This window comes from Drosophila grimshawi, unplaced genomic scaffold, assembly GCF_018153295.1.
Source record: "Drosophila grimshawi isolate 15287-2541.00 unplaced genomic scaffold, ASM1815329v1 contig_1377, whole genome shotgun sequence".
Classification (NCBI taxonomy): Eukaryota; Metazoa; Arthropoda; class Insecta; order Diptera; family Drosophilidae; genus Drosophila; species Drosophila grimshawi.
This window is the reverse complement of record NW_025062900.1, coordinates 25,024,146-25,044,684: the sequence shown is the minus strand read 5'-3', so window position 1 is coordinate 25,044,684 and position 20,539 is coordinate 25,024,146. Positions and strand designations below refer to the sequence as shown.

Below are 20,539 nucleotides of genomic sequence, written 5' to 3'. Positions count from 1 at the left end.
ATACGCCAGTCTAACAAAAAACATTTAAAACTTCAAAAATAAATTAAGCAAAAATTGATCGCTTGGGAAATGATTTCAAAATATAAATTAATGATTCTCGATTTCGATTCCGGAATACAACAGCTGGATGGTATGAATACAATCAAATAGATATATAAAATATAATTAAGCTAACTGAATGCATTATCCACTCGCATTCAAATCTCTTCTGAAGCAGTAAAAGTCAAGAGTGGTCATAAAGCATTTGCATATACACACCTGTATATATATAGAGCTCATTGCATATTTGGCTTTATTGTTGTTTTAATTAACGGCTGCAAGTTAAATTAAGACAGTAACATGACCACAACAATAAAAACAAGCCAGTGCCTTGATTTCCACATATAAACCACTACACACACACACACACACACACACACACACACATATGTAAACGAGCTCACATAAAAAATGCCGGAAATGCCGCAGAAAAACTAATAACCAAACGGAAATGCAAAAATGCACAGATATACATACATATTTGTACTACATACATACATTTCTCTCTCTATCTCTATCTCTCTCTCTCGCTCTGTGTTTTTATTAGCCATCCGGCTCGCTCTTTTTGCCACTGTCTGCGTAGGTAGGAGCCATAAAACAGACACATTAAATGTATAACGCGCGCTGACAATCCACAACAAATTTAATTAATTTCATATGCGAGTCGAGTTTTCAGCCTCACCCTGTGATGGGCTCAACAGTTCGTAGCTCCTCTTATTCTCCGCTCTACGTCTATCTTTAACATTCTCTTTCTCTTTCTCTTTATTATTTTTTATATTTGTTATCTTTTGAATATATATCAACGAGCGATTTTTACTATATTTGCATTTAGCTTTTACTCCGCTGTTTTGGCATTCGCATTTCAATTTGTGCTTGACATCTATTAAATTTCTGCTTTTTTTGACGTTCTCGCTTGCTGCCTTTTTTTGCCGCAGTGCTTCGCTATTTTTCGGTTTTTGCTCGTGTTATTTTTTATAGCCGAACATTTACATAATTAAATTTATAAACATTATTGGTCGCATGCTTTTAGCTTTATTAATATTTCTGCCTCATTCTGTTGCATATGTCAGAATTAGCTTTTCCCTCCAATTTCCATGTCATTCATATATGTCCCCAGCTAGTTGTATTTGTGGAGGGTGGGGAGGTGTGGTCTGTCTTAATTATATTCTGTGCTAGTTCAATTTGATTAATTTACTCGCTTGTAGCAGACATCAGGAATAGTAAGAAACACTAAGGCCATGGGGAATTTAGACCAAGTGCGGCACTTATCGATCAGTTCGAAGGCCAACAGAAGTACCCCAAATTTGATTGTAGATATTTTAGCGATTCCATGAAAATTCATTAGGCGAGTGTATACAGTTTTTTGCTTTCACTCTCCATAGAAGCCTATTACATTTGATTTGAAGTCGAAAAGGTTGATATATTCTATATTTGTATAAATATAATCCATCGAAATTACTGACCATACCATTTCTTATTGGTCATAGAAGCTAACAAACTGGTTAATTCAGTAAATTATCGAATCATATTTTTGGAATCAATTTTATTTATTGCCTAAAAAAGTTCTGACCCATTTTCTTTTTATAAATTGTACTGAGACCCACGTTTAACTAAGCACTCAATAAAGTTCTCAATCACTTAAAAAATAAATATGAATATAAAAAATTCACTCATTCTATTCACTGTAGGGGGGTTTATGTGGGGGAGGTGAAATGATTTTAATGCTGCGTCTGATGCACACTTGGGGCATGAGCCACTTGGTAAGTGGCACACAATTAATTGAAAATGCCAGCAACAACATCAACTAGTACTGAACCAAGGATATGACAACAACATTAAGCTGTTGGCACAACAAATGCACAGCAAACAAAGAGAGTTGGGCGATGAGTTTCCCTTTGCTTGGCAAATTCAATTTTTTTTCTTTCGGTTTTTTCTTAAATTAATTATAGTTTAATTAACGAAATGCTCAACGCAGCGCAACAAAAGCAGTCGTGCTTATGGGCGTGTCCAGCTGCATATAAAAATCAGACAACAGAAGCAAATACAACAGAATGAAGAGCAGTCGCCAAGTGCATATTTAATTGCTTGCTTTGCGAGCGACAAAGTTTGGTCGATTGTTGTTCAGATTATTGTTGTTGCGTTTGCTCATTATATAGACATAAGGCAGATGCGTAAACAATACCACCAAAAGTTTATAATTATGCTGATTGTGCGACTGACGACAGTCGGTGCGCAGTTTGATGTTTGACGCCACAAAATAGTTTTCTTTCTATTTTATTTTGTGGGCAACTGCAGTTGACTGCCTTTGCTTCTGGCTAAGACTGAGATGAGTTTTAGGGCTTCTATCGGCTGTGCCGTATTTCCACTTGGCCATAGATATGCAAATGTAATTAGTTGCATGCCACACCGGACACACAAGACGTACGGACGGATACGGGCAGCAGCCAACTGTAATACGCCGCACGCTTCACGATCCACCCACCACACAGCACTCGCTCAGTTCGCCGCCTTGTAAAATGTTAGCGCACCGAAACAATTTATAGTGAAAATAGAATTAAAACCACAAAAGCAAAACATAACAAACAAAACAAGACAACAAAAAGAAAGCGATACAAAAAAGATGTGAAGAAAAGAAGAGAAATGCAAACCGCCATGCAAGGCTGTGGCAAGGAAAAACGAGTCGGCAAAACCAAGATTTATATGCAACAAAAGAATTAAGTGAACTCCACTGCGGTGAGGCATATGCAACTCACATATATCCTGTAGGCATCGATAGAGCGAAGCTAGTCCGCGATACATTTTATTTAACGATATATCTTATCTACTGCCAATCCATCCAATCCACAGGCAAAACTCCCCGCACACAAAACAGTTTATAGGGTATGCAGGGAAAAGGAAACATAATATAGAAGAAGGCCAAGCGACTAAAAAAAATGTGCATAGATTTAGCCACAATGCCTGGCGCACGACAGGAACCAACGAGAACAACGATGCCAACAACCACAACGGCAACAACAGAAACAACAATTGCATCAACGACGATAGCAACCACGACGCGTATAAATTTGTAATTCTTGATGCAACCGCAACGTTTATTAATTTAAAATTCAATTTAAAATGGTCAAGACTCCGCCACACTCCCACAACGAAGGGACGTGCTCATGTGAGTGTGTTTGCTTTATATATATATATATATATATATATATATATATATATACGTGTGTGTGTGTCTGAGTGTCGAATCAATAGATTAATGCAGCAGCAATTAGTGTGATCGAGCGTCTAATTGTTTTTGCCACGGCAAAAGAAATTTAAATTGTTTGCCAGCTAAGGTCGAGGAATTATTAATTTACTGCCAGCCACAGCTACAGACAGCGCCATTAAATGGATGAGCAAAAAAGGACTCTAGAGATGAAAAAGCAGCGACTGCATTCGAGACATCAAGTTTCAGCAAAAAAAAATACAAAAAAACTAGCAACTCGTAGTACGTGATGACTGGCACATGATAGAAGGGCTACTCTTGTTAGGGAGTAAGGGATGGGTTGAATTTGGATTTATTGTCAGTTTAAGAGTCAAAGATATTATATTGACTACAAAATAAATATTTTTATACATTTTGAGCTTTAAATATGCTTGTATGTATGGCCAAAAACCATCATATAAAGAAATCGAACCAGATTGAAAACAATATTCCCAATTGATGTCCACCCAAAGAACAGAGATATTTGTTTAAAATCGAACAAATATTTATCTCAAAAAGGTTAAATGCGAAATGCACAATAAAAACTAAAAAATCACTTTGCATTCGATTGATTTGTAACTTAAAAGTTTATCTTTCCCCTCTTGTAGTCTAAATAAAAAGTTTTACAACTGCCCAACAAATCTTTTGCAGAGCTCAGTTTCGACAAAAAGACATCAGCAAAAAGATCAAGTTTGGATTTAGCTGGGTTTATCTTTTAGTAGTTTATCTAATACGTACCAACAATGCAAACTTCAATTTTGTTATTTATATATTATTTTTGTTTTTTTTGTTGAAAATTACTTGCTAAAGCCGCAAGAAGCGAGCGTGGAAAAATGGAAAAGCCAACAAGAAAAGGACACAAAAAAAAGTAAAAAAACAACAAGAACAATGAGATGAAGAAGAACTATGGAAGATTGCAGCACATTAAACACAACTGACAGCTTAACATACGTCACGTGGCGTTGTCGTAAAGTTGCCGCAAACAGAGGCGACGGAGGCAGAGATGAAGATGGACAATGCATGCTGTAGCAGTAGCAGCAACAGCAGCCGCTGCAGGCAAGAAAAGAAGTAAATGTTGCAAGCCACACACACGCATACAATACACTCGCGCCCAGGACACATCGATGACTCTGGGGCATTTTTAATGGAAACTCATTTTTGAGGTTAATTGTAAGCAGAAGATGGGCTGCAACGGAGCGAGGTGCTGTGCCGGGGTTTTTGGTCGGGTTGACTTAGCAGCCAGTGACAGCAACAGCAGCAACAGCAGCAACAGCAGCACCAGCAGCAGCAGAAGCAGAAGCAAAAGCAGCGGAAGGGTTGTTTACGGGGTTGAGTTGAGGTCTGCAGCTGGCTCAAGGCTAGCGGCGTTCATTGTGCAAAAATATGAAAAGCACAATGTGTTGCAACGTTGCATGGAGTCTGCTGTTGTTGCACCGTGGATCCCCTACGAGGCGTGCCACAGCAGGGGCATCAGCAGCAGATGATGTTGATGTGCGGCGCTGCGTTTTATAATGAGCGGAAGGTTTTTAAGCGGCTTGCATTTTGTTCACTTGTTGTTGGGGCTGCTGCTGCTCAGTTGGCCGGGCAAAGCGTTTGCCATAAGTTGTTCTTGGTATAATCGGAAAAGTATGGTAATGCAGCGTAGTCAAATTGTGTCGGCTAGCTTTGAAATCTAAGAGAGTTCGTTGCTTGCCTTGGTGTCGAAAAGTTCCAAGTATGCTTGCGAAAATTAATTGTTATTAAGGCAAAGCCGAGGAGGTAGTAGTATGTGAATTTAAATTACACAAAGCTAATACGCTTTAAGTAAGAGAGCGCATTATAATGACAGACTAGTCAAAAGAATTTTTCAGTTACTAAGTAGGTTACATGAAATAGCATTATGAATCCACAAGAATTTTTTCAAGAGAAAAATGCGTAAAAATATGTTACGTCTAATATTAAATTTAGTGTTGATTTGGTTGGGACAAAACTTATTTTGGTCATTAGAATTGCAATGTTGAACTTGAATGATTACCTTTTCATGAATAACACTCATTAGCTGAACACAGTCAAACGGTATTGACAGACCAAAGAATGTGCTTACATTCCAAAAACAATGCTGCTGACTAGGCCAAAAGCATAAAGCTCTTACCACTACTTACAATCATCATCATCATCATCATCATCATCATCATCATCATCATCATCATCATCATCATTGAAGGTTGAAGTTTTGCCTTTAAGCGGCTTTAATTAGCCCGCAATAAGCGAAACTCAAGTTCAGGCCAAGTTAACTGAATGACTTGGTTGGTTTGTTGGTCGGTTGGTTGACTGGCTGGCAAGTGCTTAACATTTTTGTGCTGCCTTGGCATAAATGGCTTAATTGCAGGCTTAATGACAAAACTACAACAACGGGAGAGAGCTGAAATTCCTTTCTCCCAGCCCAGCAATTACTTTAATTGTGCGACGCATTTCTCTTGGTGTTGGAATTTGCAAATATTTATTGGTATTTATAAAAAGCACACTAGCGGCAAAAAGTCAGCGCACGGGTCGTTGCTTCTCATCGTTATGACAATGCGAACAGCACCAAATTGTTGACATTTTTGTCATTTGTTTTTAGATTGTAGTGGCAATGACACACTGCCAGAATTGTTTCACACACACACACACACACTCGTACTCGTACTCGTACTCGTAGTCGCACATATGGCAAATGTTATTTATAAAAATGACAGACACTTCTATTTCGCCACATGCCACATTGCAAGTCCTTGTCATTGTGCCATTGCTAGCGCTCACCCCGTCTGTGTCTTACATCCACCGCCCCTTTCGCTTCACCTCACCTCACTGATCTATTGTGGCATATGCAGAGTGGAATGCTGTGAAAAATGGTGGCTGTGTCACGTCGCATGCACATCGTGAGTTTGTCACACATACCACACTAGATTAAATTATAATCGAGCTGCAGGATATACATAGAATATATGGGCACAGTACCAAAAAAAAAAATAAAATAAAATAAAACAATTCCCTTCATATACTGCTATCTCTTTTTTTTTATTTATTTTTTTTTCCATTTGCATCTTCAGCTGCGTCTGAGATTTGCGCAATTGACTGTGTAAGTGTTGGCAATGCTGTCGCTCTCAACTCCCGCTTTCTGGCATTCGTTCTATTTTTTTAATTTTAATGAAATGTCAGCCAAGCATTTGAGCCATTTTTCATCTGGCACCAACAACAAGAACAACAACAACAACTGATTAACTTTTAACAGCCGCCGCTTTGCTTCGCTTTGTGCATTGCATTACACAAAACAAAAAGTGTAAAAAAAAACGTGAAGCATACTTTTGTGCGACGCCATTTTTGATAGACCGTCGTAAATCATGCGAAACCAAGCCCCGCCCATAACCCCGCTGATGCGCTGTCAACCCTTTTGACATTTGCGCTCTGACTGCAAGTTTGACATTTTGCTTTAGTTTATGCGATATTTCATATGTGATAGCAGCAACAACAACACACAAATAGCTGGCATTTTTGCTGCCCTTTTCCGCTTTTATGGCCGTTGTCCAGAGTTGGTCAAAGCGCGTATACCTTTTTTGCAGCTCATTTAACACTTTGTTTAATCAGGCAAAACACATCAGCTTAATATCTGGAAATATGCTCAACTAAGCGAAATCCTCCCATAACTGATAAATCTGACATATAAACTAATTTTTACTTTCACTGATAGCATTTTTACTTTTATTCTCCTTTTTTTTTTTTTTGGAAAGTTGAGCAGAAAGTTCAGGAGGTTCGAAGATAAATGCATTTTTTTATCTAGAGAGCGAAAGTTGCAGGGGGAATCTAACCATTGAAAGTGAGAGACAAGTGGGAAGGAAATGAGGTGGAAGCTGTTTTTTATAAGCTAGCAAAGTTCTCAGTTGCTTTTTCTTATTCTTAAAATGTTTTTTTTTGGGATTGGGTTTGCTACGAAATTGCCAACTTGTTCGTTCTTTAACTAAAATTGAACAGTGATTAATATTACCATATTACCATGTGAACAGTTTGTAGGATATTTAATTTTTAAAAAAATATCACAGACAGAGTTTTTTTTCTTCATTTCTGTGAAGAATTTATCAATTATTTAGTAAATTTGTACATTTCTTTCATTTCGATTAATTTCCTTTATTTTAAGGGAGTGGTGCATGTTAAACATATCCAACTTACATACATTTTAACACATACTCAACAAATTTTCAACATTTTATTGGAATTTCTGTCTGCATACAAGCGCTCCGCTGGCAACGCCTTTCAATTTTCTGTACGCGATTTATGCCACATGTCAACTGGTTGACAAGGATGACCCCGCATAACCCGAGGGCACAACCCCTGACAGTCACACCCAGTCAGATAAGTAAAACTCAAATAAACAAAAAATGATAAAGAAAAAACAACAGGGAAAAAAACAACAGATATATGTTGCTGAGCCTTTTTTGTTTGCTGACTTTTTAATGCGTGAGACAAGCTCAAAGCAAATGCAAAACTTTGTTACACGTGTAATGAAAAAAATAAATAAACAACCACAATGCGCAAGATATCATGTGACAAGAACCCTCAAAACCACCCCACCAATGCCAAAAATAAACACACACCCCGCTGAATGAATTGCCCCGATTTACAATGCGAAGCTAAGCCGCTCGCTAAGTTGAGATATCAAAAGGCAAACAGAGACGAAACAAATAAACATATAGCCAAACAAAAGGAGAACATAAATGTTAAGAGTGAAACAAAGACATATCTCTCAAGTGGAATCGTATGTCAGGGCAAGTGCTTCTGTTGCTGTCGCTCTTGTTGGCGTGTCAAGGTGAGGAGTTGCCTCCGCACGGAAAACCCACATCCATCAGTCAATCTAATTTGCCTGTGAGGCAGCGACGATGTGTGTGTGTGTATGTGTGTGAGTGTGTGTGTGTGTACCAAAAATGGAAATATCTTTGATAAAGTTATAGACATTTTCGACTCTCTGTCGAATTGCAGAAAATCTATTTCAAAGTGTGTCTCTCAACTAGATTCTTCAGTTTAATTTTAAAGTCGTATGCATTGCATATTTATTATTTAAAAATTGGGGAAACTAAGAGCAAAATCTGCTGCATCTGCCGTTGCTGTTCTGACTGTGTTTGCTGCAAAACAACAAAGGCCACTCGGCAATGCAGTTGCCAAACAAAGCGACGCAAAATGAGTGAGGGCAGAGCCAAAGCTAAAACCAAACAATAGACGACGCGCCCACAAAAGTATGCTTTAAGAATTTGTCCAAAAACAACGCACAACACACACAAATGCATGCCAGTGTATGTTTGTGTGATTATGCTTGAGCAGGCATTGTGTGCACAATGAAACGACATTCTTGTATATCACACATAGCAGTTTCATAAGTTTCATAAGGCCTACCGAAAGTAGGGAGCATTGTGGACTAAGCTTTAGTATGTACGAACTGCATTAGATCAAAGTATTATAGGATAAAGACCATATGCGAAATGAAAAAACTAATAGCATGCTTCTAAACCAGGACTCTCATTTCTTTGAAATTCTATCTTTATTATCTTTTTGTCACAAAATTTGAATCCAAAATAACTCCAAATATGATTACATCTGGTTTAGGTTTACACAAAAATATGATTTCAATGAAACCAAGAAAGCAAAGTTAATAACTATTTGAAAATAAATTTAAATTATTCGACTGCATTTTCTTTAATCTTTTCCACTAAGCATCACCTAAAAAAGAAACGTACAAAATTTCTAAAATTTCCCAACATTAATGTTCATTAATTGTAGCTAGCTTATCGCCACACCAGATAAACATAGCTTATAGCTCGTGCCGGACATACACATTAAGTCCAAGGCAGCTTAGGCCTGCCTAGCAATAAAGTCTCATATAATTCCTCAGTTCCCAGCCATAAATTGTTTCAATTTATCGTTAAGCCCAAAGACCAAGTCTAATTCCTAATGCCAACTATTTAGCAGAAAATGTTATGCTGCTCTAGCATATATTTCACTTCCTCTCTCTCTCTCTCGCACACACACTCGCTCAGTCACTCGCCGGCGTCCTATCTAAATGCCCGGGCATAGTCATCAAATCCATTTTGGTGGCCACACTGCAATGCGTCAAAAACGTTTCTCAAACGAGTTTTGCGGCTGCACTTGCACAGCGCATCGTTTGCTGTTATGATGATGAACTCCACTTCATTCAAGTGTGAAGGGAAGTGGGATTGAGGGAAACTAGCATGAAATATTGCATGTGGCAAATGTAAAACATGGCATTCTCCTTAACCTCTACATGCACACCAGATATCTAATATATACCATCCCCGCACTGTGTTCCATGTACAGAGTAAAATGTAATTTCACTTTTTTCGGAAGCCAATATAAGTTCAATTTTTTGAAGTCGCTTCCAATTTTATTTAACGTCATTACATTGGAAACTTTAATACCGTACAAACTTTGCACTTGCTTGGCATGCAGCAGACAAAGACAGGATGGCTGCGGGGATTTTGTTACTGGGGGTGTGTAGTGAGCGTCTATTGATGGGCAGGCGGCTGTCATATAAGTTATTGTGCTTTGGCTACGTTGAATATGAAATGCTCTCACCGAGAATAATAACAATAAACTTAAATAAAATTCAAGAAAGGCAAAAAGATTGGGTTTCTTTGGGATAACCAGTTTACAGTTCGCATCTAATTTCTCAGCACACCCTTGTTAAAATTATATAAAAGGTAAGTAGCGTAATCTTGATATACATATTTTCCTGTGACGAATGCCCAATTTTCATTTTGATGCACATCAATTTTAATTTTCACTAAACCTCAAACAGAATAAAAGTTCTTAGCATCTACTATATTATTTGCTTTTTAGATCAATCTTGCTATCAATTTTTTTCGATTTTCTTTGCAACAATTTTCTGGCCAAGTTTCTCTATGGCTGCCGCTGACTCAGGTCTCCATTACATGATATTTCTGTGGCAGCGCTCTGTGCTCGGTTACTCAATTTAAGACGTTGGCTGGCGACGAAGTCGCTTTGATAGTTACGTGCGGTTACACACGCGAGACAAGCAGCTGCCTCTCTCTCTCTCTCTCACACTCCCTTCCAGCAAGCCACATGCCAACAAGTCAGAGCTTAGTTATTGCTACACTCGTATGTAGCTGCTAACATATATAACCATGAGGCACATATATATCTTTTGGCAATTTTGCAAGGCACTTGAATTTCTGTTAGCACAAGTCAAATGAAATTTAAGTGAGTAAGTGAGCATTTAATGATTTTCGCTTGATATATGAACTGTTGAATTGTCATGAGTTATTGTATGAATGGGAAAACTTGAAGGAAATTAATTAAATTAACTGAAAGTTTGCATTACACAAAATTGTCAGCAAGTTTCCATGTCGTTATCATGAGCTTATCAGCCACAAGTGATTGCACAACTTTTACTTGAACTTGACCAGCATTATGTTCATTTCAATAACTTGGCCTTTTGTCAACAATAACTGAGAAAAATTCCTAAATGCCAGCTTTAATTGAGGTTGGGTTCAACGAATGCGGCAAATATTTAACAAATTCCTGGTCGTTATCATAATGTTGGATGTACAGCAGCAGCTAGCTTTGAATACAACTACATATACATATTATTAGCATAACTTTGTTTTACTTCATGTTGCAGCTTTATTTTAAGTTTAAGAACACCAGTCCTCGCTACCCCTTTCTCTGGTATATATCATATATATTAAGCGCAAAGCGCTCTAAGCCCAATAACTTTCATGTACACACACACTTCGTTGTGGCCCTCTCTGTCCATCCCGCTCTCTCCAGTTCTCTTTTTGGATGCTGGGCACACAGCTTGGCGCCACTGCATTGCTGCAGGGCTGACTGAATCTGCAGCAGCGGCATACTACTTACTTGGCTGCAAAAATTTCCCATTTAAACTTTTCGCTACTGTACAATTTTCATTATTAATATGACTTTTTAGGCAGTCGCAAACGGCAAACGGCAAGCGGCGCCAAGTGGCTGCCACAGGACCCAAATATGGTCCTGGATTCGCCCAGTCACTCCTTTGGCCAGTTAAACGCGCCCAGTGTATTGTCAATGTTTGTCTGTTGAACAAACCTAAGCAGCAGCAGTATGAACTATACGGGGCATGGGAAACGGGGCAATGCTGCCGCAGCGGGCGGTCGCTGCAAATGGCAAGGATAAAGTTTTTTGCTCAGCCCCCTAAGTGCGACTTGCCGTTTGACTTTGCAACAAGTGCAGAGGCAGCTGTTAAAAAGAGAGAGAGCGAATCAGGGAGGATAGAGAAAAGGATTCAGAGAGAGAGTGAGAGACCTGGGGGCCTTTTTAATCAAGCCCTACGAATGGTCGTAGGTAAGCTCCATACCCACCCAAATGAAATCTAACCGTAACCACCAAAGCCGCTTATTACTATAAAGTGAGATTAATGAATCTCGACAAAAAGACTTTGACGGTATTTTTTTTTTATATTATTTTGTTGTTTTGGTTTTTTGGCTTGCTGGCAATTAATATAATTTATTTGCGCCAACGCGTCGGCCAGCTTTTCAGGCCAAAGTATTTGCTCGGCTGCCAGTTGTGGCTGGGTGTTGTTGGAGCTGGTGGCGCACCGCTGTTAAGCAAATTGTTTGGCTCTTATGCGTGACTGAGACGCAGATTTGCACAAATAATGCAATTTACAGAATACAATGGAATACTGGCTGAAAATATGTGTCTAGACTTGGGCATTGTGATGATTAAAAAGGCAATAAGAGACTTGGAATTAATTAATATTTTAGTGAAAGGGTTCAGAGATCATCTTTTAATTACATAACCTTCTAAAATTCCTCATTTTTTGATTTGAAATAAATACACACATAACGTTCTCTAGGAGAAAACTAAATCTTTCTCTATTTCATAATTCATCCCATTATATATTGTTCTAAGCCATCCAGTTGAATCTAAAAAATATATCAAGAACAAGCTTAAAGAACTTTTATGATTAACGTTTATTTTTTAATAGCAAATCAATTATTCTACCTTTTCTAGCCTAAGCTCGCCATTTTACTTTTATTTGGTTCTTCACTTCATTTATATTGTATATCACATAAAGTAATCAATGACGGAGACTCAAACATATTTGTATCTTTTAAGCAGTAATACGAAAATAATAATGCAGCATGGTTGGCATTATAATAAGTACGCAACGAGATAAAAATGCACACACACTGAGAAAAAGGCTTTGGCGGTTGAAAAAGGGGTAGCAACAAAATAAATATAGCATGCAATAAATTTAGTAAAGCGCATGCAATCAGCCAACAAATTGTAAACAGTAAATTCTCGCTCTAGCCAAGCTGCAGGGCTTGGGGCGGAGAGATAGGTGTATGAGGTATGAGAGGATGCTCCGTTCCACATTAGCACTAAATCGCAGCGACTAACGCCGCCAGTTAGTTAAACGATTCTCACATAAATACACACAACACAGCCACCTACCAGTCACCTACCCAAAACTGGGGGGAAGAAGCGAGTGTCTGCGCCACGCCCACAAAGAATATTTATCCGCCGTGCTGGTCGTGAGCCGGGGGGTGGGCGGCATATGTGAGATATCCTTTGCGCTGCAACGATGCGCGGACTAATCTTTATTTCGATATTTGCATAAAACAAATGTCAAAAAATTTGCAAGTGTCGTCGTCGTCGTCGTCGTCGCTGCTGCTGCTGCTGCTGTGTTGTAAGTGGTTTGCTCCTGGTTTGCTGGTTTGCTGGTGAGTTGGTGGTTTGTGCCTTTTATTTTTTACTTCTTTTTTGTTGGGTAGTGCATAAAACTGCAAGCTAACGGATTTACTGCAGCTGCCACGCCCACTATGCAGGCATCTGAGATATCGCCAGCTGCAGAGTCAGAGTCACGTTATTTGCAGGTGTTGCAATCCATCCGACAACGCTGACTCCTTCAGGTGTGTAAGTGTGTGAGTGTGAGTGTGTGTGTGTTCACAAGGTGGCAGTGGCGGCTTTGTGGTGAGTTGTAATAAGAGCAACAAGAGCAGTACCAACACCAACACATACACATACATACACACACCCACCCACACCTAGACATACTGTATCACACATATCGTTGCAAGTGTTTTTGATCTCGCGTTGCTTTAGCCTGTTGGGAATTTTGATTAAAAATGCTTCCACGTGAAGCTCAAACGTGCTTGGCGCCGACTTGCCGGATCTCGCCACTCTTCTCCACTCCCACGCCCCCTTTTCCACTCCGTCTGCATACATGTGGGCGTGTCACTGTGCATTTATTGGCATTGGAGCATTTATTTTAACGCGTTGCTGCCTGCTGTGCAGGTCTGCGTGTTTGTATATATACACACACACACATATATATATATATATATATATATATGTGTATGTGTGTCTGTGTGTGTGTTTGCTTGCAAATTTTACATTGAGATTTATCACACCAAAAACTTTAACCCAACAAGCGAAAGCGAAAAAATAAAAGTCTATTGAGTTGTGCTAGGTTAAAAAGTAGCTTGTATACCCTTACATAGATTATAAGAGAGAATTAATGATAAAGATATCTTTAAAATGGGGAAAGCAGTAGTAAATTGCAATACATATTTATTAGTTGTATATATAGGTATGTACACATATATGTGCTTTCAACTGGATTATGGCGAGTTTATAAATTTAATATGACCCAGAAGCCCACATGACAAATATCAGCAGACTATCCGTGAAAAGTTGCTGGTGTCTAACGCCGACACCGAAGCCAATTTTCGAATCGGTTCTCCTAATCAAAATTTGTTGTTCTCTAAAATTTTTCCAACTAAGTTAATATCTGAAGTTAGTGTATAAGGACGATATAAATATCACAACATGCCTCAACCTCCGGGTACAGCAACATAAAGCAATTAATTGTTAAGACTGCTGGGGCTTGTGCAGCTGCAGGTGAGTTATATGAGATACATATATACATATTATAGCACGGCTATATACAAAGATGATGGATATACATGGGGCTAAGTGCTGGCATGGCAAAATAAAAAACTTCCTACTGTATGATGATATATTTGCGGCAGTAAGCAAAGTGAACTTTATACAAAAAAAAAAAAAAGACTAAGAATATACTTGGAAGCCTCAGCGCTGATGAATAAAATACGACAAGATTAAAAATAATATTTTAATAAAAATCAGTATATCGTTGCCTAAAATATATATCTATGTAGATAGCAATTTTCCGCCCACAAACTGTCGACATCTCTGGAAAGAGAAATGAGGCCACTTTTACCTTCAAACGCTAGCTTGTAGTCCCTGCTAAGCTACACTAATTACTTCCCCTCATTTTGTGGGCTGTGCTACCATATCGTATATGGGGACGGCTACAGCCAGAAGCGTTACAAGCCGCCACAAATCAAATGCACCACCAATTACCTGGCGCCAGGGTGCACAAAGCATAATCAACTGGCATAATTAACAACTAAAAATGCAAAAACCTGAGTGTTTGTGTGTGTGTATATCAACCAAAATATGTTTTTACACCTGGGCACGTGCAATTTTCACACATTTTGTGGGGCTGCGAGAACCAACCCAAATCTCACCCGCACCATAAAGAACAACAACTATAACAATAACACTAACACTAACAATAACAATAACAACAACAACAAACAAGTCGCAAACAACCCGTAGACAGTAGTAGTAAATTATAAGTTGCAGTCTGGCCATAAACTACCGCACATTACTCATACGCGGCTTGCATACATTTTTACCTTATAGGTGATAATTATTTTCCGTTTACAAAATGGCTGCCACAGCAAAGCACACACAAATCAAAAAGAATTGAGCAGAAATAATGACTCTAACAACATTTTGAAGCTAAACAAATTTAAAGTATAAATATTTGCGTAACATTTTCGGATATTCGAGTAGCCTTTGCATATTACTATATCGCTGAGATCTTACAGTCGAGGCAAAATTATCAAGTAAACTGTACATGACTAGTAATATTTTATTTTTGACAGAGATCCCCCCATGTTTTCAGTATTTACTAATTGTTTACTGTGGAAAATGGGTCTATTCTAGTATGAGCACTCTCAATCTTCGCCTCAAAACTTTGTTATGGCTTTGATAAACTTTAATAACCAAACAATAAATATGCTGATGAGAAACTTGAAGTTTTAAGATATACAAGATATACAATTTTTGGTATATTTTTTATTTTTTGCTTCGTCAAATTATAAGTTTATGGTGCACCAAATTGGCTTACTAATAAATCCACAAGTCAATCAGTTGAAACTTTTCAAGTTTTCCCAACTACAAGTTTTATTTTTGCCAAATTTTGTAGTAGTAGTGTAGTTGTAGTTGCAGGCGATTAATTTTTACGAGTTAATTGCACACTTAATAAGACGCAGGCTACTTAAAGCTCATTAAAATTTGGTGAAGCCGGCAAAAGTTATGAAAATTCAGAACTCATGCATTGTTTTTGCTTTGTTATTGATTTGCGTGGGGAAGGCACTTTTAGCTGTTTATAATTTAGTGCAAAATTATAAATACTTTTTGTTGGCCGGCTGTGCGCTCAGTTTAAGCAAATTAGTTCAATTGCCGGTGCCAAGTAAGTGAGCAGCCTGCCCCACCACGCCCTCCCCCCTTATGACTGTGTATATCTAGCTATTTGGCATAGACTTGATTAGGCTTAGGCTAAAAACTTTATCCTTTGCACAGTTGTAAATAAGCAAAAGTAAATTTTGGCAAGTAATTTAAGCCACACAAACAAGCTGGCAAACAACTTTGCAGCAGGCAGTTATCCCAGGGGTGGCCCAGAGAAGGGGGATGATGATGAGGGCGTGGATGAGTGTGGGTTTATGTGGTGTGGAAAAAGTTGCTACTACGCCAAGGCATGTAAAGTTCTTTACCCAGTTTTAATTCAAAATCAATGTATGAACTTTGCTTACATTACGCTAAAACTTTTCTACAATCCCGCACACACCACCCACTCCACACCCCAGCCGAACGCATCCTTAGCCCACGTTCTACGACTGCAGCTTCAATTAGGACGCCTGCAATTGGCCAGACACACATACGAATAGATGGGATCGGTTGCCACTTACCTTCATAGATGGTTAAAGTTGCAACTGCGGATACGGCATCGCCCACCCCGTTCTCCGCCACGCACTCATAGGGCGCATCATCGCGCCCAGCTCGAACGGGTTCAATGCGTAATATGGAGATACCACCAGGCTGCTCCAGCACCGTGTAGCGCGATTGAGTGCCTGCGTGTGTGTGAGAAAAGGAATTAGGAGCTGGCATTTAGGTTGAGAGGGTCCATTTACTCACCCGATACTTTTTTGGCGTTCTTGCGCCAAACTATCGATGGCGGAGGATCGCCGCGTGCCGCACAATAGAAACTGGCCACGCCTCCAACACGCACACCCTGATTCTGCGGCTTCCTGATGATCTCCGGTGGATCTGTGAAAGTGCACAAAAGAACAGCCAAGCATTGGTCAATAACAGAATTTACTATAGATTTTAAGACCAGGACTAGCGACGGCAAAGTAGGTAATAAATGTGTTCCGCCTTACAAAAAGAATTCCACTTTTCTGAGTAGGTTAAATTGAGTAATTAACTTGTGAAGCAGAATAATAGTAAGGCTATAATATAATTACATATAAGAGAATTTAGCGACAGCCCAGGCTTCAATTTTTGGAGAGCAAATAGAAACTTGCAATTTTTCTTATGTTATCGCAAAAGCCACAATTTAATGATGAAAAACTACTGGAAAAAATGTTTATAGTCCTTTAAAGTTCAACTTTACAGCACTTTACAGTGGTCACTGGGCTATTAAAAAGAGAAGCATTTTGCATTGCGGAGAATTCGATTTATTTTGCGCTTGTGTGTTTTGTAGATTTACTTTTTCTTTTTTTTTTTTACATATTTGTCACAATATGCTGTCAATACAACGTCGCATGTTGTTTGCGACTCACGCACACACACACACATATACGTACACATACACATACCTAGAGAGTGAGACAGAGAGAACTGCGTACGTGCTGCACACACACAGAAAGAGATACGAACAGGAAGCGGTTTGGATATGTGTGGGTGTGTGTGGCATTAAAAATCTGGCAAAAATCACGAAACGTTAAGCAAGCAGCAAAAATATTGTCATGTGCATCGTTTGTACAGCAAATGCCTCCAACCAGCGCACAGCCTCGTCGGTACCCCTAGCCAGTTTCAGTTGTCCTGTCGTTTTGCCGCCGCCTTTGTCCTGGAGTAAAGTTGTTTACCCAGCATATCAATTCGATTTATGTTTTTTTTATTTTAAATCGAATGTTTAAGTGAAATTTGTATATAACTGTTATTTTGCTTATTGGTAACCGCGATTGGTTGCTGCAGAGTCGCTTTTCAACCAAAACTTACGTGTCAGATATTGTATATAAGGAAACTCCGAAAAATTTGCATCTGTAAATGTAACGACGGATTAATATTAACGGATATTGCCACGAAGCGCAGACACGACTTTTGCGATTAAGATTGACGCGTTTGTTATTTTTGTTGGCTATCGATTTTGTTTTGTTGTTACTTGATTTATTATTGATTTATAATATTAAGATTTAAACTTTGAATATAACTAGCAGATTAAAGTAATCTATACAAATACTTAAATTGACTTAAATTGTTATATTAACAACATTGATACGTAATCAAAATAGTGTTTGCTTAAAGAAGATTACAAATATAAATGCGAAAAGCCGATTAAATGTACAATTTTAATATATTTAAATACTGGTACAAACTAAAACCAAGCATTGATGCAGTTACTGGACTAAGAAATTCATTTTAATAGAAATGTTTAAATATTTTAAGCGAATAAGTGATCAATCTTTTGCTCAGTTATTTAAGATTTATGCCACAACAATGGTATTCCCTTTCTGTTCTGAGCGGGCACTGAAACTTTTTAGCTTTTTGTGCAGATGTTGAAACTCTGTTAAACCCGAAGGCAGGCAGAATTCCAAAGCAAGCAAAACCAAATGGCGCAGGTTAAAGAACAGAATTTATATATATAAGTATATTTTTTTTCTAAGTATATAATAATATTTGCACAGAGCTAGGGCGGATCACAAAGCGAGAAAGAAAACGAGTGAGAGAAAGACAGAGAGAGAGAGAGAGAGGGGGGAGTGAATGAGCTGCATTGTTGCCTTGGACACAAATCTGAGGACATTGTAAGTGCAAGTATTGTAAATAATTTAAAGTTTGCTACAAGGCGTCCACAGCCAAAACATGCAGACCATTTGGTTGCCATTGAGGCAGCTGCTATTGTTGTTATTCTCTCTTGTTGTTATTTTTGTACTTGGTATCATTTGGCAAGTTTTGCGTTCAACTTTTGGCTCGACAAGTTGCCGGCCAGACTTTTGCGCACTGCAAGCATGTGGGAAATATATTCAGCCGAACCAAGCAACATCACAAAAAGAAAAGCCAAGTAAAATGAAAAATACTTGTACTATGTGTGGCTTTCAAGTAGAAGAAGAAGAAAAAAAAAACACCATATCTGTTGTTCCGACCAATTTCATATGTCAACCTGTCAACCTAAATTTCAGAAAAATATTTCAGATTTGACACTTTGAAAGCTCAAGTGTGGTCACAATAAAAGTAGCTCAAACGAATAGCTAAAAATATGCACTACTAAATAAATAAACTTCAAATTGAAACCAGATGGAATGAGTATGCTTCAGTTTTTCTAATGGAGTAAGTTTAGTTTCTTAAGTACTTAATTGAATTTCATAAACATAAACATCTTCATTTTTAATAAAATAAATTATATATTTAAAGTAGAAACCTAAAAGCATTTTAGGTTTCCAGAAAAAAGAATTTTCATTTTTTCCAAAATTAACAATAATATTTGCAAAAGAATTTAAGTTTAACAAGCAATATAAGCAGCAACTATCAATTGTATTCCCACTTAAATTTGCGTTTAAATCATTTGTGGGAATACACTTGGATGCAACTAAATTCGCTGCTGCTCATTATAAAACGCCCAATGGAGATTTCTCACAATCTCTTTTCCTCTCTCTTCCTCTCACCAACTTTCTTGCTCTCATTCATTTCGCGAAAATGATTTGCTAGCGCTCATCGTCGCTGGATTTGCGAAGCACTTGAAAGCATTTTACGCTTACGTTAACAGTTTTTATAGCCCGAACAGCAATAAGCATATTGGTTTGTGGCTGTAATGAGCTACAGCATCAGCTAACACCCGCCGCTCCTCCACCTCCTCCTGCTCCTGCTCCTCCTTCACCATTACAAAAGATGGCAAAGCAAATTCACAGCCATTTTTTACATATACATATATATTTTTTTAGCGTTGTCTCTTGGCGCCTTTGTAAAGTTTTATGTTTGCTTAAGCAATTTGATTGCGAAGCGTAGCCAAGACTGATAGACCGACAGAGACAGGGAGAAATTGAGAGTGCAAACTAGAGAGAGAGAGAGAGAGAGAGAGAGAGAGACACTTCCGTGACGAGTCATAAAAATCGTATCATTACAGCAATAAAACTGGGATTTCTGTTTATTTGCTGGATTGCCAACATTGCTTGTTGCTTGGCTTAGAGTAAAATTTAAATAAATTTAATTATGTTTGTGCTCTGCGGGAGGCGGGGGCTTGCCTGTTAAAAAGATTAAAGGCCCACCAAATGAAATTTGTAGATGCCATAGATAGCGCCAGAACCAGAACGAGAACGAGAACCAGGAACTGAACCATGCTTGGTTTTTGATTCGATTGGTTTGCGGGCTTTACAGTTAAAATGCAGCTAACTTTTGCTTGCGTGCAACGTTTCTTGCTGATTTTTCATTTCGCACATTTGACTAACGCTCTGAATTTGCAACGCAGTGGAAGAGAAGGAGGCGGTAGGGTGGGGGAGAGGGGAAATGAATATTGGAGCTGGGCTTCATAGTGCAAACAATTTCGATGTTGATATGTGCAAATTGATTTCAACCGTTTGAAATGTGAACTTATACACACATACACACATACATATACTAACGTACACACACTGAAATATAGCAATAGGATTACCAACTCAGGCAGTCGTGCAATTTATATGGAAATTAATACTAACATTTTTACTATAACGCAAAAAAGAAAGAAAAAATTGTAAATGTATGAAAAAAAAATTGAATTGATTTTATAAAATATATTCAGAAAACGTTTTGCCGCCCAGTGGCGTAGTTTAATAACTAGAAAAGTGTTTCGATTAGATGTGACAAGTGTCATGTGCAACAAGGTTATTG

General features: G+C 38.3%; 1 protein-coding gene across 1 annotated transcript in view; it reads right to left on the bottom strand.

Annotated features, from left to right (window-relative positions):
- Nucleotides 1-20,539, bottom strand: part of LOC6566919 (tyrosine-protein phosphatase Lar) — a 99,754-nt gene that overhangs the window by 46,524 nt on the left and 32,691 nt on the right. Inside the window, exons 2-4 of the mRNA XM_043214650.1 lie at nucleotides 17,678-17,719; nucleotides 16,592-16,723; nucleotides 16,366-16,527 (exon numbers count right to left, since the gene is read on the bottom strand). Of these exons, the coding sequence (XP_043070585.1) occupies nucleotides 16,366-16,527; nucleotides 16,592-16,723; nucleotides 17,678-17,719 (336 nt within the window). The remainder of the gene's footprint in view (nucleotides 1-16,365; nucleotides 16,528-16,591; nucleotides 16,724-17,677; nucleotides 17,720-20,539) is intronic.